This window comes from Anarhichas minor, unplaced genomic scaffold, assembly GCF_050575085.1.
Source record: "Anarhichas minor isolate MPS153535 unplaced genomic scaffold, ASM5057508v1 ptg000290l, whole genome shotgun sequence".
NCBI lineage: Eukaryota > Metazoa > Chordata > Actinopteri > Perciformes > Anarhichadidae > Anarhichas > Anarhichas minor.
This window is the reverse complement of record NW_027466736.1, coordinates 25,001-52,952: the sequence shown is the minus strand read 5'-3', so window position 1 is coordinate 52,952 and position 27,952 is coordinate 25,001. Positions and strand designations below refer to the sequence as shown.

General features: G+C 43.9%; 2 protein-coding genes across 2 annotated transcripts; both read left to right on the top strand.

The window, feature by feature from the left end:
• The first annotated feature begins 1,143 nt into the window (after window positions 1-1,143).
• On the top strand, window positions 1,144-8,599 carry LOC142944585 (homeobox protein Hox-B8a). The gene is made up of 2 exons (XM_076085689.1): window positions 1,144-1,576; window positions 8,196-8,599. Exons 1-2 carry the CDS (start codon window positions 1,144-1,146, stop codon window positions 8,597-8,599), a joined length of 837 nt encoding a protein of 278 aa, XP_075941804.1.
• Window positions 8,600-12,255: 3,656 nt separating this feature from the next.
• Window positions 12,256-20,029, top strand: LOC142944581 (homeobox protein Hox-B7a-like). Its single transcript, XM_076085686.1, has 2 exons — window positions 12,256-12,790; window positions 19,755-20,029. The coding sequence occupies exons 1-2, from the start codon at window positions 12,256-12,258 to the stop codon at window positions 20,027-20,029; spliced, it is 810 nt and encodes a 269-aa protein (XP_075941801.1).
• The last annotated feature ends 7,923 nt before the right edge of the window (window positions 20,030-27,952 follow it).

Genomic DNA, 27,952 nt, shown 5'->3' with positions numbered 1-27,952 from the left:
GTTGGTTGGCTAGTTGGTGTGTGTGTGCACATGATCAGATGCAAATCGGCAAAATTCTCATTAACACGCATACGCACGGGCACGGACACACTCCTCCTCCCTTCTCGCTTGATGCTGACTGTTCTTCCTCCTCCTCTTCCTCCTCCTCCTATCTCCTCCTCCTCCCTTCTCTCACTCCCTTTGCATTATCGCAGGCGCGCTGAGCTTCCTCGAGCCGACACCGGGAGACTATCATCTAGTATTGCAAGGCGCGTGCGCTGGACAAAAAAAAAGAGAAGGGGAAAAAAGGAAAAGAAAGTGTAATAGACTTGATGTGTGTGGTTGTGCGCGCGCGCTTGTGCACGTTTTTCTGCTTGCGTGGAAAAGCCAATGGGATGAAGAGCTGATAATAGATGCAAATTATCCCTGAAACCGACACACACACACACAAACACACACACACACCGGGGCCAGGAGCGAGAGAGAGAGGGGAGAGGGTGAGAGCGCGCGCAAGCGAGAGAGAGAGAGAGAGAGAGAGAGAGAGAGAGAGAGAGAGAGAGAGAGAGAGAGAGAGAGAGAAAATATGAAACAACTCATTTGCAGAGGAGTAAATCACGGAATACCCGTTTGAGAGCGCGACAGGGCTCCCGCTTACAGCGCTAACACCGGAATTGTGATGCGCACGAGCCCTTCCTCCTCCACTTCTCCCTCTTCTTATCCTTCCTCCTCTTCTTCTTCCTCTTTTGCTTCTTCTTCCTCTTATTCTTCTTCTTCTTCCTCGCTGGAGATTTTATGGAATCGGCGTGATTGTTGTTGTTGTCGCGGTGGTTGTGGCTGTTACCGCTCCGGCCGGCTGCCGTTGCCGTTACGATACCGCTCGTCCGTTGCGGCCGTGAAGGGAAAAACCACAACAACGGTCCCCGACACCGGCGACGGACCTGCCTCACGCTCTCTTTCTCTCTCTCTCTCCCTCCCTCCCCTCCGTGTCTCTTCGTGTGTCGGTGTTTCTCTGCCTCAAACCTCACGACAGAAGCAGCAACAACAAGAAAAAAGAGAAAAGAGCGGAGAAAAGAGTTGAAAGCCGCGGCTCGCTTCCTGCAGTCCCGCTCTGACTCAGCCGAGCCGAACACAAACTGAAACCACAATAAAACACCGACACAAAAGATGAGTTCATATTTCGTCAACTCGCTCTTCTCCAAATACAAAAGCGGGGACTCGCTACGCCCGAACTACTACGAGTGCGGGTTCGCGCAGGACCTGGCCGGCAGCCGGCCCACCGTGGTGTACGGCCCGGGCTCCGGCGCCACCTTCCAGCACGCCCCGCAGATCCAGGACTTCTACCACCACAGCGCCTCCACGCTGCCCAGCAACCCGTACCAGCAGAGCCCCTGCGCGGTCACATGCCACGGCGAGCCGGGCAACTTCTACGGATACGACGCCCTGCAGCGGCAGACGCTGTTCGGCGCACAGGACGCGGACCTGGTCCAGTACAGCGACTGTAAACTGGGGAGCGCGCCGGGGATCGGCGGCGAGGACGCAGAGGGGACCGAGCAGAGCCCTTCGCCGACGCAGCTCTTCCCCTGGATGAGGCCGCAAGGTGAGGAAACGGATAGTCGGGCTTTTAAAAAGCTTGTTTTTTTTCTTTTCTAATTCAAAGCCTATCGTGCCGACAGCTGAGTGTCCTCGCTTGGAGCAAAGCTGCTGCTTCTCCAGGAGGGGAGGACGGATACTGTTAGACGCACGGGGAGTAGGAAGCGGAGGAAAGTTGGGGAAAAGTGGGTTTAAAAGCAGCAATGTGAGCAGGGTAATCTTACTTCCTGCGCTCAAAGCACGTTTATGGTTTTATTGGCAGCACCACAACTTGTGAATGACTTTAGGGTGTAATTGCCCCGGCCATATACTGAGAGAATGGACGACAAGAGCCCGGATAGGAAGCCCGGTGAGAGAGTAAGCAGTCCGACAGAGGCGAGAGATATAAGGGGGGGGGGGGTCGTGTTAGTGAAAAAACTGAGAACCCCTGCTTAGAGCAGATGCGAAAGAGTTGTTGGAAAGTAGTTGTTTCAAGCTGCACACAGACATGCAGCTCTGACCCGGTTTAAATTTTTACTGCCCTTTTTCTTTTTCTCTTTCTTTTTTCTTTTACGACTTGCCTGTGGTCGCCGGGATTATTTGGCAACACGGTGGCCAGTTCCCCCACAGGGTTAAAGCATAGGGGAGGGAGGGAGGGAGTGGAGGGGGGTGGAGTGCATAGATGTTATAGAAGATATAGAGGGGGAAATAATAGTCTGATGCATGCACCCTTCACAGCGCGTGCGCCCGTGTGTGATCTCTCTGGACCGTCTGATCCAGCTCACTCAAATATCCAAATCATTCCACAAATGTATTGTCCGTGTGGTTGTCCTGCTTTTGTGTCCTGCGTGTGTGTGTGTGTGTGTGTGTGGGGGGGGGGGGGGGGGGGGGGGGGGGGGGGGGGGGGGTGTGTGTGTGTGTGTGGGTGTGAGAGTGTGTGAGAACACTTAGTGGTCTTTGTGGTCGCGCGAACAGCCTGTGAATATGGATCAGGCCCCCGATTGGTTCGACTCGATCCGATTATAAATCTGAAAGGAATGTGATTCATGAGAGAACAATAAATATATTTCTTTGCATCATAGAAAAGCCGAGTTTTTATAATCGATGCCTTAATAAAAGCCAACACCACCAACAAGAGGGATTACGCAAGAGAGGCGTAGACCTGCAGGTAGAGAGAGAGAGAGAGAGAGAGAAGAGATTGACATGTATAGTAGCCTATTTAGTTTGAGCCCATATTTCTTGGGCTGCGCTGTTGTGTGTGTGCACGCGGGTTATCGTGTGTGTGTGAGAGAGAGAGTTTATTGCTTATGTTCTCGGTTGTATTTTTCAATGGGACAGCAGACGGGTTATATAGTCTTTACAGGACTTTTGTGGCTTCATGATTATGGTCGTAAAATAGAAATAAATAATAAATAATAATAATAATGAAAAAATACAGGTCTGCATTTTCACCTCGAGCTGCTTCCTCACACCAGCCATATCATAGTCACATCTGGTACAGAGAGCGGTAATACTATTAAAAATAATAATAGCTAATTCACGTTTACGCACTATACGTTTCCTCCTCAGTGCCCCCCGGCAGTGTGTGTGTGTGTGTGTGTGTGTGTGTGTGTGTGTGTGTGTGTGTGTGTGTGTGTTGATCTGCGTTCCTGTTTGTCAGTAAATTGTCACAATATACACCTTTAAAGCCTCTGTTATATTGTCGCCTATCACTTGCGCTCCGCCGCTCCCCTGTAAGCGTAACGGCCCTTTTTTTCAAATCCTCACCCAGCTCTTAAATACGGGAGGGGGGAGGGGGGGGGGGGGGGGGGGGGGGGGGGCGACGACGTTAGTCAGGGGCTCAGCCCTTTTTCTCTCCACCAACGATGACAGTGATCAGTCCCATGATTAATAGTTGTCGAACACTTGTGCTCAACAGCGTGCAGGTCCGGGCAGCTCAGATCATCCAGAGAGGGTTCGAAAAAAAAAAAAAAGCCAAAACAGGAAACCAGACGCGTCAAGTTCGAGAATGCTGCATAGGTGCGCAGTTACAGCCCGGGTACGGTTTGATTGGATGACTCGGTTTTAGAAATGTATTAGCAGGGGGGGGGGGTGGGGGGGGGTGGCGTTAAAATTCCCCTTTAACGAGGGGGTTTGCATTTCATAATTTGTACCATAAAGAGGAATCTCGCCTCCTCCACACTTCTCATGCTATAAGAAGGAGGCTCTCCCACTCGGCGGACACGATCTAAAGACCCCCCCCCCCCAAGATGTAGGTTTAGCAGTCTAAACTAAGCCGTTTTACGACTGTGACTGCGACTTAGAAAAAATGTGATTAGGCGGCAGAGTGGGTGTAATGGCACCAGTGTCCTTTGCCTCGGCATGTCTTAAGTCGAGTGGAAACCTCGTTTCTCCTTCCTCCAAAATGTCAACTGCCAACTCCCGCGCGTTTGTTTAGGGCTCATCTAATTGGCTCCGTAAAAGGTTTCATATATAACAGGTCTTAAAAACGTTGCGAGGCTTGTAACATTTTCCCAGACCGTCAGAGAGCAAATAAATTATACAAATTGTAGGATTTATTCCTTACACAAAAGCTGTTTTGCTCTGCCTATAAGTTGGAGCGAAATGTATCGTCATGCGCAATGGGAACCGGGTTTGGGGTTAAATCCCCCATGCATGTTGGCTCCTTCAAAAAAAAAAAAAAAAATATATATATATATATATATATATATATATATATATCTGTATCAAAGCGTCCATGCTGTCATTTCATCCAGCAAAATTGTTTCACGTTTCCTTATAATTCATGGCTGGTGACAGCGGCGAATGTGGCGCCGGCTTCCATTTTTAGTCCCTACAGCACGAAATCACGACGCCAGCCCGGTGACAGATCACACATACAAGACATTCACATCACTTACAAGTCCGCGCATTTCCATAAAGACTCTCTTGTCTGCTTCTTGTGGTGCTTTACCATAATGTGCCCATAGACGGGCACTATATGTGGAAATGTGGGAAGACGAGTCACAGCACTTCTTTATTAAAGCATCCTGCTGAACTTAACTTTGTGGTATATATATATATATATATATATAATGGATGGAGATATGTTTCACCCTACCCTCAGGCTCCATACAATGATATCAGTGTAGATAGATAAAACCTGCATGTGCTTCCGTCGAAGGTATTACCTTCTCTCTTAATTTAATCCAGAAACTTCACTGTCCTGGAAGGAGTGTGTGTGTGTGTGTGTGTGTGTGTGTGTGTGTGTGTGTGTGTGTGTGTGTGTGTGTGTGTGTGTGTGTGTGTTTCTTCTTTAATTTACAGGACACATTTGAATCCTGCCAGTTCTCTTTAAATTGCTCCCTTTTTCATTGCTCTTCTTTGGGTTATGAACACTAAACAATTCAATCATGCTACATCTGAATTTCTCTTTAGATCAGTCATTTAGAAGCAGCAACACTTATATATATATATATTCTTTACTTTATATCTTTATCATCATGGTGGCATATTTGTATTTCCGTGGCGCATGCATAGCTCCTTTTTTAATGGTGCAATAAGAAGAAGACAAACAGTTTAATGGAAGTGTAATCTCTTAGGCCATACACAAATGTCCCGTATGTGTAACGGTTAATTGTGGGGGGTTTATTCTGAAATAACTTCTACACTTCTACATTTCTTTTTCATAATATGAACATTTTTGTCATAAAAAAATACATTAAAGTGTTTATGTTATTCAGTGGTGTTTACCAAAATGGAAAATGTTGCTATTTTAATCATTTATAATTGTATATCACCCAGTTTGATGGAATAATGCGTGTCGGAAATATAAATATATATTTGTTTTTATACTTTTTAAAAAAAAGCTTGCAAGGGCATCATGTCCGTCCTCCTTTGGTTCATAAAATGCCGGTGCTAATATTGAACAGGTTATTAATTGAACAATCGTGTACCTTTTTCTCCCACGCTTGTCCGGCGTTGTGTGCAGAAAGCACAATGTCTAAACCTTTGTGCGGTCATTAAGTATTTATGGATTTTGTATTGCGTATGGTGCGCCTGCGCTGTTTTCAGATGTGCAGAAAACAGAGATAATGAAAAGCAACAGCAGAGTAAAAGATGATCTGTTGGTTCTTGTCTTCATCTTCACTTTGCATTGTTTGCACCATTTCTAATTAAAAGTCTTACTCATTTAAAGGCAACTCTTTCTCTGTACTGAGCTTCGCGGTGCGGGCTCATTTTTCCCTTTTAAAAAGTGTTCATGATGTATTTATAGCATCAAATATTCATGTGCACCTCTGTAAGTGCTCGCTATTTGTCTCTGTTATATGAAAGGTTTTTTAATGTTATAAACTGCAATTAACTGATGGTGTGTTGCGGTAGAGTTCCTGATGGAGTGGACCCTGAGAGTTTGTAATCCTGTTCTTGGATTCATGTTTAAGATGTGTGTGTGTGTGTGTGTGTGTGTGTGTGTGTGTGTGTGTGTGTGTGTGTGTGTGTGTGTGTGTGTGTGTGTGTGTGTGTATTTGTGTTCTAGACTCCTGAACAATAAAGTCACATGAGGATCACATCATTTTACAACCCACATACTGAACTTTGAATCTGGACTTCTTTTTTCACATGGTACATTATAATGTAACAAGGACAACAGTGGTTTCATTTAGCAACATCTTGTAGCATCTACCTGTGTATTTGGGATTCCAAAATATATAAGTTATAGAGTATCTGTGGGTTTTGGACTCTTTAATCAAAAGCAGGGATTATTCAGTGAATATCATTGTGAAATCATCTGAGTTGACGTTTTTTTTGCTCAAAATGTAAAGAAAACATGTTTAAATCATAATACTTGTTGTAAAAAGTAAAAATCAACATTTTAAACACGTGGTCTATAACTTTTGTTTGGTTTTCATGGAAGTAGCCAATATGAAGGAACGAGTCATGAAACCCGGAAATGAGTTCTCGTTTTAGCACTTCCCGTTCCCTCCTCTCAAAGTCAATGAGTTTTTTGAAAGAATTTTTGGTTAGATGCCTGAAAAAAGGTCGATGGTTATCACAAGATGAAGATATTTTAACATTTTGTTCCACGATATAAGTCAGTAAATATACCTTTTGTGAAAGGTGGTTGCTAACAAGTGCCTAAATGAGACTAAAACATGTCGGTAGTCTTCACTAGTCCGCCTTTCGCCTTTTACTTCTGCATCAGGCTTCCAAAATCATGAAAGTGGTGTTCATTTGAAGATTATCTTGCTAAACAAAACATGTGTCATAACTTGTCTTTATCCATCAGTCTCACAGCAATTTGTGAAATAGTCACAGAATAAAATCTTTTAGTTTCGTGTTCAGTGACCCAAACTGCTCGTTTGTTTTCTTCTTTTCAGGACGACTTAGGTTAAGCCAACAAAACCACTTTGTGAAGGTAAGGAAAAACATCATGGTTGGGCTTAGGCAAAAAAACAACAATGGTGAGGTTTAGGCAACCAATCCACTACCATAAATCTCCAACGTGGTGGCGAACACCGGTCTTATAGTTGACAGTCCTGCCTGTCGGACGCATCCACCTCCCCTCCTGCTCCCCCTTAATTGTCTTTTTTTTAAATTATTCAGGATATGTCACTTGTTCCGACTGTTGCTTAGTCAAATGGATGCAATGAATTAGGGTCTCCATGAATAACGTTCCTATTTGACTTTGACTGAGCAGCACGAAAATAAACAGACAATTCGTGTCCCTGGACACAAACCAATAGATTGCATTTCGTGACTATTTCACAAACTTCCGTGAGACTGTGCTGGTTTAGCACGGAACTCCAATCGAATGGAGAAATCTCATTGGCTTCTTGTCGAGGGAACCAGAGTGATGCTAACTTCCGGGTTGGTCTACAAAAATACATCATCCCTACAGCACTCTTCAGCCTCTAGCATTTTTAATCAAGTGGCATATTAGGCATATTACACAGGTTTGTTTTCATGTATGGGTCAAACGAGTGGGGCAGGAATGAGTCCTAAAACCCAGAAATGAGTCAGCATTTTTGCACTTCCTGTTTCCTCTTCTTGAAGTCAGGTTGTCTTTTGAATGTGTTTTTGGAAAAAATACCTGAAATAAGGTCTGGTTAACACAACCCTAAGATATTTTAACGGTTTGTTCTACAATATAAAATATGTCAGTAGCTCGTGAACTTAAACGCTTTTACGCCTCTTAATAAAGGCGGGTGCTAACGAGTGGCTAAATGAGACTGCCAAACGCCATCACGCCAATCAGTCCGCCTTTACTTCAGTGGTTGAAACCTGAAGTCATGTGACCGTGGTGGAGTTCCTTTATAGCCTAGCTTTAGCTTTTTACTTCTGCCGATTGCATTCACGCTTAAAAAAACATAAAAGTGGTGTTTATTTGAGAAAATTATATAGCTGAACAACACTTGTTAGTAGGCTATCATACACATGTTTTGGTTATTCTTTTTTAAATATCCCATTGGCTTTTTGTTGAGTGAACCAGTGCAATGCTAACTTCCGGGACAGGCCTACAAAGACAAGTCATCTCTGCAGCACTCTATATGAACAGTGGTGATAGGGCAGCGACCACCAAGATGTTTGAGTGTAGTTTTGCCTCTGACAATGTCCCCCCATGTCTCCCCTCTCCTCACCCCCCTTCCCCACCACCACCACCACCACAGCAGCGGGCAGGAGGCGGGGCAGGCAGACCTACAGCCGCTACCAGACCCTGGAGCTGGAGAAGGAGTTCCTGTTCAACCCCTACCTGACCCGGAAGCGCCGCATCGAGGTGTCGCACGCGCTGGCGCTTACGGAGCGGCAGGTGAAGATCTGGTTCCAGAACCGGCGGATGAAGTGGAAGAAGGAAAACAACAAGGACAAGTTCCCCAGCAGCAAGAGCGAGCAGGAGGCGGTGGAGAGGGAGAGGAGGGAGAAGGAGCTGCGGGACGGCGGCGCGAGCGAAGGCGGTGAAGGCGGCGGCAGTGAGGGGGGAGGAGGAGGCGCGGTGGCAGTGGCGGTGGCGGTTGCGGGGTCACAGGCCTCCGTGAATGAGGACTGCTGCGAGAAAACCCACAAGCAAATGTAGGGAGGAAAGCGGTGGAATTAGGGGAGGGGGGGGGGGATGAGGGCGCAAGTGGCGGACACTTTGGGGTGTGGGTGGGCGAGGGTGGGTGAGGGGCTGTTTTCGTCTTAATTGAGGCCACTGGACTGCTCCACTGTCTCCACAATTCAATTGATGGAAAAGGAACTTGAGTCTCCAAAATGGCGACGGACTGAAAAGGGGCCTCGTGCCTCTGTCTTGCTGACTGTAAAACCTGCAGGAAAAAAAAAAGAAGCCAGAAAGGGAACTTGAAAAAACACTCACAGAACTGATGAGGGCGGCGGTGGATCCATCCGAGTCAAACCAACATAGTCTACTCTAGTGTTTAAAACAAACAAACAAAAAAAAAGATAGCTTCCTTTCTTTGTGGAACAATTATCGTGGAAACATTTCTATATTGTTAGAAGTTTATCATTAACAATTTTATCTTTGGCAGCTGTATAGTTTTTAAGTTAAAAAATGATGATGGTGCACTTTTTACTGTACTTCTCACTTATATGTTGTTGTTGTTGTTATGGCAATGATTGATTGATTGATTGATGATGATGATGACGATGATGATGACGTAGCAATTAATGAAATTTCCAACAACATGAAACTGCCTATTTATGCCGTTTTAGTAGGTCGGGTCTCTTTTTTACACTCTAATTGTCGTTTTAGTTCGTTTTTTGATCGATGGTGTTTTGTTTTATGTTGTCTTCCCTTTTTTTCTCTTTTTGGGGTAAAAAGCATGCGCACAGTGCAGATTTAAAATAAAAAAGAGAGAGAACATTCATACAAATAAAAAACGACGAAAATGTAATATATGGTGTTGCCTTCTGCGTTTCATGTGAAGCAGAGTTTTCTGAGTGTTGAGGGCTGATTTCATGATTCACATTTGTTTCACTCAATTGTTAAAGAAGAAGAAAGAAGTCAGTTGTCTGTGATCAATAAGAGTGGGAAAGGAAGCAAGTTGCTCACACTTTTCTCATTCACCGTTCTCCCCCTTCGTTTCCTCCCTCTCTCTCCTCACTGTCAACACCCAGACTGATAAAACCGTTCAGTTCACGAGGCCAAACATTTAAGCTCCGACTCGGAAATCTCCTCTTAAAACAACAGACGCTGCTCCCCCTCCTACCTCACACAACCCACATCCTTTACAAACACCACTTTATTTATGGCCCGGTCCTCCACCTCCACTTACATTATTACAGCCCTCTATATTCACTATTACACTGCCTTCCATCATCATCACGATGACGACTTGAGGTCAGATTGTTTCCATCTGGGGAGATCAAACACCACCGAACGTGCGTATTTACGCACGGGTATCCGTCGCCATGCGCTGGACTTCGGCTGGTTATGCAGACGTTATGGGGAGTCCCCTCTGTTATCAAATCACCAAATATATACCAACGATATTACATTTTGTGTACTTCCATGAAGTTAAGGAACTACCCAGATTTAAAGAGAGAAGTCGTCCACACACACACACACACATCTACAGACCACACAGCACACGACATGGCAGCTCCTTTATGACCCTAAAACATACCTGTCTTCATTGGATCCAAACCTGGCCCAATGTTGTTTCCAATTATATTATAATATTCTCAAATGAGTTACAGCCCGGTAAAAGGCAAGGCGACCAGGTTGACCAAAACCTGCCTTTGTTTATAGCAAATCCTCAGAAATGTGCATGAAAGCAATATAGTAACATATATAACTGTAATGCTATACTACTAATAATATGAATAGTTTCCGTTTGTTTATACAGCATGCACCTTTCAAAAACAAGTAACAAAGTGCTTTGCAAAGACATAAATGAGGGACGAAAGAATGAAATAAGATGGAGTTTTGGTGCTGCAGGCCGGTTCTCCGCTTTGTAATCCGACTTTGAATCTGCGTCTTAAAGTTGACAAAGCTTATCTCGTTCTTTAGGAATTCTCTGCCGCCTATTGATGTGGATGTACAGTATGAGAACCTGTTCCATATGAAAGAAAACAACAATCAGAGACCCTTTTCTTGGACTCCCTTCTGCTCGGTGGACACATCTCTGATTATAGCCGAGTAGACATATGACGTTACGCGCAGACCAACGTCTTCTGTTCCAACTCTATAAGTTAACAACATGCACAAGGCCCTGGTCTATTTGGAGAGGTAGATGACTTTCTGGCACCATAAGAGCCTGAGCTGTTATGCATAACACAGGCAAGTTTTGCTCACATAGGTTACCGGTGTGTAAAACAAAAATATATGTATATTTAAAGGGGATGAACGAGCAGAGCAGAAGTGTAGTTTACGCAAGAGCGCGCGCACACATGGGAAAGGTTCCACGCGGTTCTTTCAGCATTTGTGTCTGACACAAACACACTTCTTTGTAATCCTTTAATTGCTCCACATCCTAGAAGTAGAAATAGAATACTGGATGTTGTTTTTACGCACGCATGACCTCGGCCTGTTAAACATTACACTCAGCGCAGAGATTGCATCGTTCTGAAACTGCGTTGGCGGGGAAAGGTCAACATCACGGGCACGGATCTAAGCACGGTCCCGCGCACCTGAGTGGACTGGTGAGTTTTTTCCTCCGCCCGCGGGGAGGATCCGGTGCCAAATCAAAGACCTGAACTCAAAGGAAAGCGGCGGCTTATCTCGAACGACCGACAGTTACCAAATGTGTTTCCTCTTGTTCTTTTTCTGTTATTGCAGGAAATGATAAAGTACTCAGTGACATTCAAGCTTTCTTTGCTGAGCTCACAGCTTTAATTGTCCAAGAACCATGACTCGACAGTGATAAATATTAACCTGGCAGCTGCAATCTCTCGCTGTGAAAGTTTTTCCTGAAGGATTTTTCAGAGTGAAAATACGTCCCTCTCCACTGTAACGCTGTTATTACGGTCTGCGTCCGTCTGCCCACCGTGACGTCAGCAGCGGCACACTATACAGGGGGTGCAAACAACAGTAGGACTCTTTCTTCTGCATGTGTGGTCTCCACAAAGAGTGATAAGCCGACGTTTGTGGAAAAAACAGAGGGAAATCAATCTCCTCTTTTCGTCTTTCTCGGCAACTTTACGCAGGTGCCCAGAGCCATTCCATTCCAACTCTAATCAATATCACATCTTATGCTGTTTTCCGTTTCTTTTTTTTTCTTTTTCAAATTTTTCGCACGACATCGACCTTTTTCCAACCCAGCAAGCAGGACAGAAACTATTTAAGTGTGCGCTGGATGTTTGTCAGCCTCAGCCGTTTTGTTTCGGAGCTCTACATGCGCTCGGTGATTAGTGGACACGTTCCGAGCTGCTGCGTATTGATTGTATCATATAGATTGGAATTGTATGCTGTGTGTGTGTGTGTGTGTGTGTGTGTGTGTGTGTGTGTGTGTGTGTGTGTGTGTGTGTGTGTGTGTGGCAGCGGTCACTTCTAATTTCATCCTTTGTAAGATTGCTTCCTGGGGAAACCCCGTCAGCCATTGGGCATTTTTACATCACATGGACACGTGGTCACGTGGTCCGCGACGCACGTATGGAGGGGAGGAGGAGAGTGGGTGGGTGCTTTTTTTGGTGTAAATCTAGACAGTAATGCCCCGCCGATAATTCACGGTGCCTCGTTAAAAAAAGTGGACATTAAAGCGCCCCGGGGCTACAAATCATCGGCGCCAAATTATGAGTTCGCTCGACTTCGCTAACGCGCTGTTTTCCAAATACCAGCGAGCCGCCGCGAGCTGCTCTACTCTTCTCTTCGCAGACCCTCCAACTTCTCCCTTCCCGACTTCTCTCACTGCTCCTGCCGCGTCTTCTTCGTGCGCCCTCGTGTCCAACGGATATCACCTCCATGCCTCCGGTGGGAGAGGCGGCACTTTACCTCCGTCCTCCATTCCTTCATCTCCTTCCTCCTCCTTCATCCCCTCCTGTTCTTCCTCGTCGCTCTGTTGGTCTCTGTCGGGACCGAACCGGAGCGGTGGGATCGCACGGCCCAGCGCGCATCCTTCCAACCCCGCTGAGGAGCCCGCAGCCGGACCACCCAGTTTCTCCCTGCAGGGATGCGCCGCGGAGCGGTTCCCCGGTCGGCCTCAGCTCTGCCCGCTGGCCGGGCTCTCTGAGCCGGCCTGCAGGAGGCAGAGTTGCCTGGAGCAGCAGCAGCAGCGGCGGCAGTTAAACGAGGAGGAGCCACGGATTTACCCCTGGATGAGAAGCACAGGTGAGGAGAGGGAGGAAAAGGATGGGAATAGAACAAGTTATGAGAGGTGATGGGATCATTTGCAAGGTCTCACAGGTGAGTTGGAGAGAGCGGTGAGGGAGGAAGTTGCGTAAAGAGGGGGTGAGGGCAGGGATGACAGTGGTGTGTGTGAAAGACAGAGAGAGAGGGGAGGGGTTGGGGTGGTATTAGTTCGACCCAATAATTACGTTAAATGCTCTTTAAACTGTTGGCCCGGTTGCGCAGCGGCCACTACCGGTAGCTGAACTATTCCTGTCTGTCTCTTTCTCTCTGTCGCTCTTTTCTTCTTCTTTTTTTACAACCTCTCACTCTCTCTTTGCAGACCTTTTATGGCTCTGCTACCTCCATAAAACCATAATTTAAGACTCGGTGAATATTCATTAGGTGGTATTGTCTTTGAGGGGGGACAGGGGAGCGCAGGGGTGCTGGAGTATTATCCCAAATCGTTTGAAGAAAAGCCTCCAAAAGCTTCCAGAAAAAAGTCTTCCTGCTCGCGGTTATCGCTCATATTCAGTGTTTGGCTCCTGCTCAGCGCGGCCTCACCGTCCCGATAGCCTTGTGTTTCTCTGTCAGTGCTATCTAGCACCGCTGAAAAGCCCATTGTGCCCACAATCCGCTAAAAAACTATAAACACTATAAATTAGCAGAAGGGTTTGATCTCTGAATGCCTGCCCTTTTCCCCCGATTGTAAAAGCGGCTTTTGTGCTACAGCAGCGGGCTGGATGCTGAATGGACGCGGGGCCTCGAACCACAACAACACACACACACACACACACACACACACACACACACACACACACACACACACACAGAACACTTTTATGTTAAAATATTGAGTGGCAGGGCGTAAAAAATGAGAATTGTGGTGAGTGTGTGCGTAAAACACGCGTAAAGGCGACGATGTTTTTCTCAAAGACAGCAACGTGGAACCACAAAGGAGACACGAACGCTTTCTGCTCCTTTCGTGGGAGAAGCCGTACGCGCGCTTGTGGAATATGAATTATTATGCTTAAATGTGGTAAATTTGTGTGTGTGTGTGTGTGTGTGGGGGGGGGGGGGGGGGGGGGGGGGGGGGGGTGGGGGGGAGGCCATTTAACAACTTACAAATAATCAGGTAGCTTCTTTCAATTTAATGTTATTTGTTAAAGAAAGAGAGAAAAGAAAATCATCATTCATCATGCAATTGAAAGTGTGTTATTTGCTATCAAGTAAACCAAAAGCTGTTTCCCAGCTTTTGGTTTGAAAAAATAAAATAAAACAGAATACATATTGTGACATATTAAAAATATATGTTACACAGGGAAATATCATCATCACCTGGATATGAGTTGCAAAAAGAAAGTCAGATATTGACAAGAGTCACATTACTTCGTAGCATAAAATAAAATAAAAACGTTAATTAGAACCAATTTATTTTGTATTACAATACAATATAAAATATGTGAATAAAACAGGCAGACACATGTTTATCCTCCCTCCTCCCTCCACAGTGTGTGTGTGCGTTGTATTCACATATTATTACTCTGTCTGAGAGGAGGGAGGGGATATGGGGTCGAACCAGCCAGCCTGTTTAATGAATTTATAGATTTTAATTTAGATCCGATTCCAGTCCAAGGCTGGCAAAGATGATTGGGGAGAAAAAGTCCCGGATGTTCCAGTTAACAGCGGCGAATAAAACAAACGCATGGGCGCTTATTAAAGCAGGCGCTCGAGCTGTCACAGCTACGCGCACGTGCACATATAAAACACACTCACGCTACTCGTTTTTCTAAATGTGTTTTGGTCTATCACTGTGTGTGTGTATGTGTGTGTGTGTGTGTATGTGTGTGAGTGTGTGTGTGTGTGTGTGTGTGTCAGTATGTGTGTGTGTGTGTGTGGGCACGATACAATCCCTTCTCGTTGTTGATTGCCAGAGAATTCCAACTCGAGCTCGAGCGCGAACAAATCATTGCCGACAGCGCGAGAGCAGAAAAATATTACCAATGCACACACGCACACACACAAGCACGCACACACACACACACACATACGCCTGGCTGTGCAGCAGAAGAGGAAGTGGCGCACAGATAAGCACACACACACTTAGGCACACTCAATCACACACACTTCCCCGCTGACACTCAGTCCCCCACACATTCTGGCCGCTGCCTTCGATAAACCGTGGCGCGCTCACAAACACGCGCAGACGCTCACGCGCGAAGAATCAGACAGGAGGAAAACTGTGTACTGTAGAGAAACCTGATCGTGAGGAAATAGATCTAATGCGAGCTTTAAAAGCACAGCAGGACTCTCTGAAGATATTTCAAAATAAAGCATTCTGTTACAGTAAATAGAGAAAGATTTTTTTTCGATAGATAGATATGTACTTTATTCATCCCCAGGGGGAAGTTTGTATGTTACAGCAGCAAGACACACCAAGAAGCAAAGTAACAGAGTAACCAAAAATATTAAGTCTTAAAAAATGCACAATATATACAATATAATAATAGAGTAGGACAAATTAAATATCAGAATATAGAATATATAAGATAAAACAACAAAAATGCTCAGTATATACAATGAAATAGAATAGTGTTAAATTAACTGACTGGGTGAAAAAACTGTGAAAAACAGTAGTGCAAAAATAAAAAATCAACCCCAGCAAACGACAGTGTAGCAGTGTGTAATTATGTGGAGGATGAACTGGCCAGAGGTGATTTGTTATAAAGTGATATGGCAGAGGGCAGGAATGTTCTCCTGTATCTGTCCTTGTGACAGCGGAGCTGGATGAGTCTGTTGGAGAAAGTGCTCCGCTGTCCCTGCAGTAGGTGGTGGAGAGGGTGGTCCGGGTTATCCAATATGGATAATAGTTTCTTCAGTGTCCTCCTCTCCACCACCTCTTCCAATGATGGAGCCGGCCTTCAAGTCTGTTGGTGTCTCCGGCTCCAATGCTGCCAATGCTACCAAATAATGTGATTTTTTAATTATTTTATTTGAGGTTGGGAGCTCAAGCCCTCATTGAGAGAATGCAAGTGCAAATACTAAAACATTGAATATTATTTAGCTAATAGCAGTAATGCGTACGCACTACATTCTTTTATTTTACTCAAGTTTGACCTTTACTACAGAACAAGCTCAATTTGGATATATTTCCATACATGTTTTCTTCAGATGAATATGAAATTATTTAAATAAAACCATAGTAAAACATGCAACGGAGAGTGAATATAATGTCGACCAATGGAAAAACCAACAGGGGTCAAAGATGTATTCTGTAATTAATAGAAACTAACTTGTGATAAAAGTAGAGCTGCAGCGAGAAAGCACATCAAATGTGACTCTACCTCTGTGGGTGTGTGTGTGGGGGAGAGAGAGAGGAAGAAAAGAGAGAGAGAAACAGTAAAATAAATAAATAAAAGGAAGTAGAAATAAGCCATATCAAATGAAAAGCTTTATTATCCTCAGACATGATTTGAAGTGTATCTTCGTAGCACTAGTTAAACGCACTGCATTCTGGGCGGCCTGAACGCACCATCACACAGACAGAAATACACAGAGCCGTTCAGTTCTGTACATCACATGTCTTTGTCATACAGGGCTGTACAGAGCATTATGAGGTCACGACCCAGAGCCCTTTAACCCTCACCCCCCCCCCCCCCCCCCCCCCCCCGCTTTTAATTTAAAGTGATATTATAAAAATAATACTCTTTCCATTCCATTTCCATACCTTTTTGATCAGATAGTTTCTGTTTTGAATCAAGAAAAGTTTATATTTTATATTAAAAAAACATGAATATATCCACGAAGGTAAGGTTTTCAAAACCAATCCCTATCCTCTATTAATTGATTATTATATTGATGTTGGGGTCTAAAAGTAGTCAAAGGTCTACTGGATCAGCCTGTAAAATACCCATCATGTCTGGAGACAGTAAACTCACCCTGTGGCTGCTAGAACCCCAAATTCCCAGAAAAAAATGCAGAGGACATGAGCTCAGTGTCCGTCCTGCCTGCAGTGGCCTTTAAGAGACACACAAATCTTTGTTTTTCAGTCACTGGTCAAATCTGAGATTTTGTCGTCTTTCTGACTGAAAACATCCAAAATACACATTGAGGTGTTTATTTTATTACTTTGTCTATTAGCGTCTGTAGATTTCTGCTAAATTTATAAGGTATTAAATAATGTCTCATTTGCATATTTAAGCATAACATTTTATAAAGCTTCCATGGTGATATTAGATTTTTTTTTACCCTATTCACCTGTTGTGTCTTTTAATTGTATGTACATTTACTATATATATATATATATACACTATAAATATATCTTGTTTCTCAGACTTGGAAATGTTCACTTCAGTATTACTTTCATTCACCAAACTTTACAGTTTCACTCATTCATTGCCTGATTTATACAACATTCTATTAATAAAAGCATTTTGTTGAGAGTATCGTTTCATTCATGAAATTCCCTGTAAAGACTCTAACATGTCAACAAAGTGACACACAAATTTCAGCTGGCTTTGTCCAATTTCACATGTTCTGGAAATGTATGCATTTAAAATGGCACATATTTGACAAGACAATGCCTCATATGCATATTCAAACATCACATTTCAGAAAAAATCAATCCAAACCATGGCAGCTATTACTGAAAGTGTTTAGCCTGTTCATCTGACGTGTTTCCTGTTAGAGAAGTGAAAACATTTAGACTGAAGGTTGTCCATCAGATGAGCAGACATCACTCTGTACTCCCCGTGTCTTCGTCCTCCTTGCTGCTCCCATCTACTCACTGCAGAAAATCCTCCATCACACCTTTATGAGGCCTCACTAAACAGCAGCTAATGCCGTTAATGTACATGCACAGACGGCCACAGAGCTGCTTTGTCTATTGCAGTGTGAGTCAGGGTTCATGTTAAAGGCCCCAGCAGAAATCTACAAACCAGGTGTATTTCATCTGTGAAGAGTTTGAGGGTTTCTGATTCTGAATATACTGTAACATCCACAACTCAAAGCTCCAGTTTGCTCCAACTCACCTGAAGAGATTCAGCTTCTCTTTTTTTCACGGGACTCTGCAGAGGGAAGGGGTTTTTAGAGGTTTGTGTGGCCGTTGAAAATGTGACCCAGTTTCTCCTTAACCTTCAGGCTCTGACCTCGTGAGGACAGAAGGTCATGTGCTCTCTGCTGTTCTTACTCAATCGCTGACTCATGCACATTTCACATGAGGAGCAAGGGAGATTATTTTTCTTCTTTTTCTTCTTTAAATCAAATCAAGTGATGCTCCAGCATTCCTGCTGTAGCAGTGAGAGAAAGAGATGAAATAACATTTAAAAAATAAAATAAAAAAATATATAAAAATTAAAAAATACATAAATAAATAAACAAATGAATAAATAAATGCATCATTCAAAAATAAATAAAAGTGCAGTTGAGGAGTAAAAAAGTATTTCACTGGTCCCAAGTGGCAAGCAAAATAATGAACATAAAGAACAGGAAACATGACACGAACATATAGTGCAATAAAATAAAAGATGACTACAAGCAGTTTCAATATAAACACAGGTAATGTAAATGAAAATATAGCGAGTGGAAATATAAATGCAGGATGTGGAAATTCAAGGTAGTGTATAAATACAGGTAGTTTAAATGTGCCAAAGACATTCAGGCAGGTAGTGTAAATAAATGTAAACATCTCTAGTGTCACTCAACAACATTAAAGCAGTTTTGCCCACTTTTCCTCCTTAAATCCCCCTTAAATAATGAAGCTGATTCAAACCTGCTTCCACCTCCTTTAAGTCTGCGAGGTAAACATTGAACACCGGGCCAGACAGACAGCAGCTGAACCAACAATTGAACCACATCATTTAACCGCTTTATGGTGTTTACAAAGCCCACAAGTCAAATGTGTCGGCCAGGAAGTGGAGGTGACAACAAGCGGCAGCAGGTTTGAGTGAAAAGCCAAGCAAGGAGGCAGTTAAAGGGTTAAACGTGTTCATTACATTCTTTCTGTCAGTTCAAAGATTACAGTTATGGATTGAGACAGAGGCTTCTTTCATGAAGTGGTTGAAAATGTTTTATGATATTGCTAAATTTATAGCAAATGCAATATGTTTGAATGATAAAATGTTTTATTTGAATTGAAATGTAATGAAACGTGATATTAGTGATCAACAATGCAGACAGAGTAAATTATGGACTTTTTCAATTAGGATATTTCTGATAATTCAGTGGTTGGTGGCAGCAGCTCTGAAGAGAACTTTACTGATGCTGTTGCGTGATCACTGACACCATGTCCTCCGAGCTCACTGATTGGTTGTGCTCTTTCAAAGTAAAACTTCCTTTTCAGATCAAGTAAAAAAAAAGAAAAAAGAAGAATGTTTGGAATACTAATTCAAAATACTAACTCTGAATCAAAAATTCAACATTTTAAATGATAAACATGAAATGATAAGTTTAAATGTATTATCATAAACCTTTAAGTTAAAGGTCAATTTCTCTATGAAGGGGGGACATACCGGGGCGCACTGATCAGTCTGCAGCCTTTAACATGAAAACAGGCCGCACATTAGCATGAATCAGAGGGCTCCAGTCTCTTTGTGTCTGACTTTGTGAGGCACACTTTGAACTCATATCACACTTTGTACTTAATACTTATGAACAGCTTTTTATATTTGAACAAAAAAGCTAAACATTGAACAGAACCAATAAAAAACCTTGGTGAGGAAAAATAAAAATCATAATAATAATAATAAAAACTTACCACGGGAGAATGAGTTTAACCTTAAAGGTTTCACTACCTTTTGTCGCTGCCAACGTTTCACGTTTCTCCTGCTGGAAAAGGAATTCAATATTTAACGGTAGAAAAAAAGACATTCTCCAAGCACAATATTTCACATAACCCAAGATATTGTTGTTCATAGTAACTGCTGTCTCTGGTTCATCCGTGATATAACCTGCGTCCTTGCGTGCGCAGGTGCCGACAGAAGGCGCGGGCGGCAGACGTACACGCGCCACCAGACGCTCGAGCTGGAGAAGGAGTTCCACTACAGCCGGTACCTCACGCGGCGGCGGCGGGTGGAGGTGGCGCACGCGCTCTGCCTCACGGAGAGGCAGATCAAGATCTGGTTCCAGAACCGGCGGATGAAGTGGAAGAAGGAGAACCGGGCGACAGAGGGCGGCTCCCCCGCGGCAGCTTTACCGATGACTGGAGATGAGGAGGGGGCTGAGGAGGAGGAGGAAGAGGAGTGACACTAACTCTACCGGACACCTTGGCTCTTTTTTTCTCAACATTTTTACTAGTGAATTAGGGACTAATAAGTATTATCAGCCTGTGTGTATGAGCAGATGAACACTTCAAATCAAATCATAATGTGCAATTTTACATCCGTGTGTACATACGCAGCTCTTAATTGAAGGAACTAACTTCCACCATGTAGCCTAACCACCAGATTTTAGAACGCAATCATGAAGTTTTTAGCTTCTTAGTCTTTTAAACGCAAAATCATAAGTGACGTTGGGAGACAACTCAACGGTTTGTTTCAAATACTGGAATTGTTCAGAGGTCAAAGTGAAATGTATCGATCCTGATTCAACGAGTGGGGTCGCGTTCTGTCCCACCACAGATAGCATCCCTCATGTTATAAGAACAACCTCGCTCATCCAGCTGCAGCAGAGAGGGAGAGGAGCGGCATGTTACAAGATGTCTACGGTGAGTGGGATCATGTGTCGATTATTAGCATATGTTTAGTAGATTTAGGCAGCATCTCCCAACCAAACTCTGTACAATGTTCTGAGTATTTAAAGCAATCACAAAATGTCGCTTTCATATCATGAACTGTGTTTTACTTTATGTTATTCTGAGCTCCATTATGGTCTTAATGATGTTTGTTGTGCTAGATCACTCTTCCTCCTTTCAGTTGTATTCCTCAAAACAGTTGTTTTTCAAAAAGATATTTAATCTATGACTCATATTTCTGAATCGGTCTCATTGCTAAAGATATGACGTGTGTATGTGCTCAATATGACTGTAATAATAAGAATGTGGGTTTGATATTGTCCCTGTTTGGTTATAATCAATTAGAAATGCTACTAATCCAGTGGTAGAGAAAGTAGAGCGAGTTAAACAGAGAGCCAATGACTTCCTGTCTGTGTGTTTACAGTCTAGCTGGTGGATCCGGCTATCGCTTGGATTAATGGTTTGTTGTTCTTTTTTAAATAGCAATTGGCTGAGTCTTAATTATTTGTACTTGCACCTGTGTTTTCATGTTGCCCTGATATATACATGTTTAGACAATAGTGCGCATGTAAATGAAAAATAAAAATGAAGAAAATAAATGTAAAAAAATAATTAATAAAACCTTAACTGCAATGAATGTGTTGTCATATCTTGGAAATGTTCCCACATCCCAGCTGTTTCTTTTTTTCATTATTTTCAGGTTCCGTTGGAAGATAGAACTACTTCACAACACGAACATAACACTGCGCTATAAACAGAATAACACGTCATCGTTAAAGCTCTGAGACAATAACTTCACTAAATCTGGAATAATGAGTGTGGAGAAGTCTACAGTTTCATCCGCTCGTGTTTCTCTCTTCATTTGGTTCCATTATTCAGAGTGAGGTGTGTCATTCAGTCCAGTCACGAGCCCAACACATGAAGCCTTTCTCTCTTGGGCAGTTTCGCCCATCAGCCATCTCCAAATGAAATGTACAGATATAAATATGAATACACGTTAGATTTCCACGTTTGAAAATATCTAATCCACAATCAGACGTGTCGCGTGTTCTACAAATTGGAGGATACAGTAAACAGCATATCCAGATATAATGACAAGTGTTCTCATGTAGCCACTTTTCTGACAACCTGAACTAAAAAAGGTTTATTCATAGGCAGGCATCAGCTGACACACACGCACACACACACACACACACACACACACACACACACACACACACACACGCGCGCGCGCGCGCGCGCACTGCAAGAGAAGCCTTATGAAGAGTTCAACCCTCTTAGTGTAATCAACACTTTCACACATTATAAACCACAGCAAAGAGTGCCGATGTGTCAGGATTTACATTTGTATCTATGTCAGTATTTAGTATTGTGTTCCTATTTAGCAGTTATACATTACAGTATATATATATATATATATATATATATATATACTATGACTCTTTAAAATAATACTATATTGTTTTTTGTTAGTTTTTTACTGACTGAAACTATTCTTCAAATAGAACATTGTGAAATTGCCCAGCGCTCGACACCTGCGTGTGAGATGCTGTGTTTTGCACAGTGTTTAATAGAATGGGGACATTTCCCGTTTCAAATGTTATAACACTGACATATCATCGCGCGGCTCTGAACCGGACCCCACGCATGACACCTAGCAGCTCATCGGCATTATTGTTCCCCAACATTAGTTCCATACCAATAAAATCAGAATAAGCTTTGTTGCAGCAGTTTGATTGCAGTTTGTGTTGCTCTCATTTTACATGCACGTAAATAGAGAAAGAGCTAAAAACAAGGACAGCGAAACAAGAGAAACATAAAGATTTAGCTTTATGCATCTCGATAGGTGAAAGTAGATCTATAGAAATAAAAAGTGCACACGGTGTCTACAAATCAGTTTCTGTAACATTTTAATCAATATATGATTCATAATCTCATAAGAAAACAAGAATATTACATCTTTCTTCATGAAAATCTCCTTTTCTTAAATAAAGGGAATGTTTTAATAATTCACTCACTCACACTCGTTGATGCTTTCTTTCTGCCTGTGTGGTTTTTAAAATAAAAAATGAGCTAGATCTTTAAACTCTACTTCCTTCAGACCGACACACACCCGAACAGCTGCCAGCAGTTCCCGCTGAAAAAACATCCAGGTAGCTGCACAAAGTCTCACCAAGTCCGCATGAAATGTCCAGGAGGGATCGGGTCTTCTCTGGTAGTCCTGTGGAAACCAAAAAGACCACATGAGTTGGCCGAAGGTGGTGTGTACATGGGGGGGGGGGGGGGGGTTGTAGCAAGTCTTAATGTTTTTACTGCGTCCATGAAAAGGCCGGAAACCCCAATAGAAGCGACAAAACAGACAAAGGCACCAACAGGACGCGGAGCTGTTTGTGCCTCCTGCTCTGCGGTTTTTGTTAATTTTTAACAGAACACATTCAACAGAGAGGAAGCTGCGGATCCGAGTCTCCTGCAGAAACTAGACGTGCAGTTTGAGGAAAAGGTCACACGTGGGTCACTGAAGGTTTCAAATCTAGTGTTGTGGGTTTAGATAAGATACTGGATGGGGATTTTCTCTGCAGGAGTTAGTTTGGACACATGGTTTGTCTAAACCTGTGTTTGGAGCAGTTTGGAGAGATTCTTCTGAGGTGGACACAAATTGTGGCTTTCTTCGTGAATTCGTAACTTTACACTGCATGCTTTATCAAACAGATGTAAGATGACGGTAGGCCTACTGAACGCAGACAGAGAAGCAGATAGAACGGGAAACAGTTGACCCGTTCTATTGTGCACCACGTATTGTGCTGTCATATGTGGGTCGCTGCGGGGCCGAAACTTATTCTGGTTCCAGCATTTGAACTAACTCAATTTGCTGCTTTTGGCACCCGACACTTGAAAATGTAGCAATATCCCTTTGGACAAATTCTCTACGAGGACGGCGCGTGCTCTTACTTAATCAGACCCACAGAATTGTTGCGTGTCACAGGAGGCGGCGTCAAGCGTATTTAAGGTTCAGGATGAGTTTGGGCTCGTGTTGTCGTGTGGGAGGAATCTTCATTGATACAACCAAGGAGATGCATTTCTATATTTAACTCATGAATCAAGCAGAAGAAACCGATTCCCCTCCAAACGTTAGCCGCGTGCAAATACAGCTTCCGGTTATTCAGGTGCGTTTTTCACGTCTCTCCTTTGAGGCAAAACAGCCCTCTAACCGCTTTGGGTTGCTTATACACTGCTGTGAAGCAAGACATTTTTTTTGGTGTAAATAAAAAAACACACTGCGGTGTGTGTCTGCAGCGTCTCTCAAAGCGTCCTGCGGCTCCCGGGCCTGCAGGGCCGTTAAAAATGGTGACGCGTTGCCGCAATGCGAAACCGCTTTTTACGCACGGCTCTTTCAGGCCCACGCCGCCGCGCAGGTGATGCTGGTTGTTGCGGCTGCAAAATCGATATTGAGCCAAAATTCCATCCTTCTCGGTTGCAACAGTGTGCAGCTCTTCGTCACCCCCACAGCTAGATACACACAAACAACACGGACACCATGAGGCCTATTTCCATCTGGAGCCTGCCATTCATTTATTTAGAAAACAACGAGTCATCTCTGGAACCTAGTGGTCGGTAATTATTAAGAATTTCATGTTGCCATGAAAAATGGTATTTTATCATCACGGTTCTTGATTTGTATTCCTCGCGTCGTGGTGCAGTCACCCATAGAGCCACAGCTTCACCTCGGAGCTGCTTTCATTCAGTCACCTTCCTGCTGGATACATCTGTTGGCTGACGCTCCCTCCCACTCGCACCAAAATGTGACATAAAGATGATTAAAGTACGGCGCTTTATCTGCGTTAGCCCCGCCGCATAGTAACCCCAGCGTGTTTATAAAGTTCTGACTATCTGTCTTTTTCCTTGTCACATGTGAGCTTTATTATAACATATCTGGGTTTTAATGTGGATAAAATGCATTTGGAAACACGTTTCCAACCTTCACATAGCAAGTCCAACCTCAGTGGATAAACAAAGCAGCCTGTAGCGCACTGCTTACTAAACCCGACGCAGTAACAGATAGTTTAACAGAAAAGGAAAAGACAGAATTCTCAATTTCTTCTGTGCGTTTTTAGAGCTGCTATTCATACGAGGCACAAGAAGAAGAGGAAGAGGAGGAAAATGGCGGCGAAAGGAACCGAAGAAAAGAGCAGCAGCAGCTCCCCTCTAGCAACGCGCCATGAAGAAATGCAATAAATTCCTTGTTGTTTTATGAAAATTTACAACTTTGTGATACAAGTTTATGAGTGGCCGCGCGCGGGGATTGGCCGACGGGCTGGTCATGTGGACGCGCTTAACGTGAACATGAACTTTTTATGATTTCCCAAGTGGCTATATTGCTGCTGCTGCACTCCGCTCCGGCCCGAGCAGCCCGCCTCTCCTCTCCTCGCTCTGGCCGCCGTGCTCGCGAGGCGCCGCTGCGGAGCGGGTGAGCGGAGCCGGGCTAACCGGCGAGGAAATTAACGCCCGGCTGTAATTAAACGGACTGGTTAATGAGGATACTAGTTGCGACCGAGGAAACATGCACGAGGAGAGGCTGACAACAACCCGCCCCCCCCCCCCCCCCCCTCCCGTCCTGCTCTTCCTTCTTCGCTATGGCTCCGCGCTCTCCGTCTGGTCTCTCGTGCTGCTGAATCGGCGGACCCGAGCTCGGGACGGTTCCGCTGCAATGAGGCGAAAAGGGGGGCCGAGCCGCAACGCCGAACCCGGAAAGGAACATCCCAGAGATGACCTCATTATTATTTATTTCTAATTTGACATTTTGTTTCATTTCTAACTTATCACTGCGAGGAGGAGGATGATGATAGGCTACGGGAGGTGATGAAGATGCCAGCGGTGTTTTGACGACTGGGTGACAATGGGGGGGGGACGGGGACGGGGGGGGGGGACGTCCTTGTCCTTCTAATCCTCACCCCCGCGCGCCGCCACCCCCTCCATCCAATTATCATCCATCCATCCGGTCTGTACGCGGTGTGGGGCTGTCTCGTGCCATTCCGGGGCGCCCCGGCTGCCTGCGCGCGGGACGCCGAGATGTGAGCCGCAGGTGTGTGTGGGGGCTCGTGACGGATGATCAACAAACGGTAAGAGCCGCCCGTGCACGTTCCTCCTCTTGGCAGCTCCCCTCTTTGCGCGCGCTGCTGCATGCGCATTGTTGAAGCCTCAGAACAAGTCGAGCCGCAGTGCTTTTATTTTTTTAACGTTATTTCTGCTACTTCTGGTTTGCACATTAACGTTACAAACGAGGTGTTACTTGTCCATCTCAGATTAGAGCGTTTCCTTGCCGGATCTGGCTCCGCGGTGAGCCACCCAGATGGATCGGCTCTGTAAGTGGTGGGATTATCCGCGGAAGAGCCATTCATCGGTTAGAAGTCGGCTGGTTTGGGATCCGGAAGATTAGCTGCTGCTGTGTTTGTTTTTTTGTTGTTGCCCCGAGCCGTTGACGGTGAACGGAGGGAGGGGGTAGATTAGAGAGCGAGGCTGGCTTTGGTGTGAGGGCAGGTGTGCTGGATTTGTTAAATCCTCATTTTGAATATGTATTTTGAAAGGGAGACCTTTTTGTTGTATGTATTTACATTCATTCATAATTGTTAATTATAGTTCCTGTATTTCTCCCTGTTTCTAAATGTTGTATTTGTGTTCGCGATGTTTGAATTGTTTCACTTCCAGATCTCAGTGGAAGAGCTTCCAGGTTTCAGCTGATTGACAGCCTGTGTGTGTGTGTGTGTGTGTGTGTGTGTGTGTGTGTGTGTGTGTGTGTGTGTGTGTGTGTGTGTGTGTGTGTGTGTGTGCGTGCGTGTGTGTGTGTGACAGGAATGTTTCTTTTTCTGTCTCTGTTCGTCCAGCCCACTTTTATGACTTTGTTTCCCTTCTCATTTCCTCCCTGCGGTGGGAGGGCTGTTTCTTTTTCTTCTTTATTTTTTTTTTCTACACCTAACCCGCCAGGACACCGCCCAACACCCCAATATCAAACACCTTCAAGGTGTTTGATATTTGGATGGAAATTCCTTCATCCCCCCCCCCCCCCCCCCCCCCCCCCCCCCCCCCCCCACATCTGAAAATAATTTCTCATTCTTTGGATACAGTTATAAATGCTCCATGCTCAGCTGCATGTCAGTTCATTTTGGAAGTCTGCATATTGTTTCTATGACTGTGTTGGCTCTCTAACTCCAGTCCACTAGTGAACCAGTGAAGGCTAACAACAGGCTAACAACAGGCTAATAACAACCACCGGACGTCTTACAACTTCATTCATTTTATTTTATTTTACTATTCAAACTTTACTGTTTGTTATAAAACGTTTACATTTACATTTTTAAATGAGTTTGTAATCATTAAAAATATACTGTTGGTTATGAGACTTTAATTTGAATTTCCTTTTTTTAAATGCCATTATTATTGAAGCTCCACTGTTAAGAGACTAGTATGAACTTCCGAAGTTTGACATTGTTTCTCATAAGAGATAAGCTGCGGTTGGTTACATGTCTGTGAAAAGCGGCGCACAAAGACGGTAGAAAAGCTGAGACATTTCGTAGCTTTATTCGTGTTTTTGTTTTTACGAAGGCATTCATAACACATAAACATTTCTACCAAATATACATCTGAATTCAATATTCTATATCCGCTGACCTCGCTCACCCTGGAGGCGAACACAGACATGCGTTGACGCCGTATCCACTGATTGTCAGAGACACCTCGAACTGGAAAGACAGCTTTTATTTCTGGAGGTATAGCCTTTGATGGCGCAGAGGAAAGTCTACTTTACAGTGTGAATTTGAAAGCAACACAGACACGTCTCTTTTTCTCTGAACCAATGAATAAAGTTAGCAGCGCTTATTAATGAAGCACTGTGGCGTTATGTGGCCATCTACATTTCCCAAAATATTCTTATTGGCTTTGTATTTACTTATAGTTAATTCAGGATTAGAAGCATATTAATACTGCGATCATTTCATCTGTAGCACTCTGGATCCGTGACATGTTCTGTTTACGTCAAATGCGCAAATATGGATGAGGGTTATGCTTTGTTGTCAACGGGCGCTCTAGGCTTATACGCAATCCGCTCGTGGTGTTAAGTATGCTTCATGAAATTGATGTTCATGAACGTTATGTTCATAATAACCCATCCTTCAATATCGCAGCACAAACATCTCTCTGTTAAATCGCCTCGTATTTAAAAGAACGGGAGGAGAAGGAACAAAGAGCCCGCTCTGTTCGGCCACAGATTTATGATTTTAATATCGGCGTGTGTATGTGTATGTATGTGTTTTATTCAATATGAATACTTCATTTGTAAATATTAATTTATGAGCATAACTCTTCTTCCAGAGGATCTACTTAGTGGTCCTGGTCCGCCACATAAACACGTAAGTCTTTGCAATGCAGTCATTTACTGCATGTGT

Coding starts and splice junctions, on each gene's coding strand:
- LOC142944585 (XM_076085689.1), top strand. CDS start 1,144: ATGAGTTCATATTTCGTCAACTCGCTCTTCTCCAAATACAAAAGCGGG. Junction 1,577..8,195: donor CCCCTGGATGAGGCCGCAAG/GTGAGGAAACGG, acceptor CCACCACCACAG/CAGCGGGCAGGAGGCGGGGC.
- LOC142944581 (XM_076085686.1), top strand. CDS start 12,256: ATGAGTTCGCTCGACTTCGCTAACGCGCTGTTTTCCAAATACCAGCGA. Junction 12,791..19,754: donor CCCCTGGATGAGAAGCACAG/GTGAGGAGAGGG, acceptor TTGCGTGCGCAG/GTGCCGACAGAAGGCGCGGG.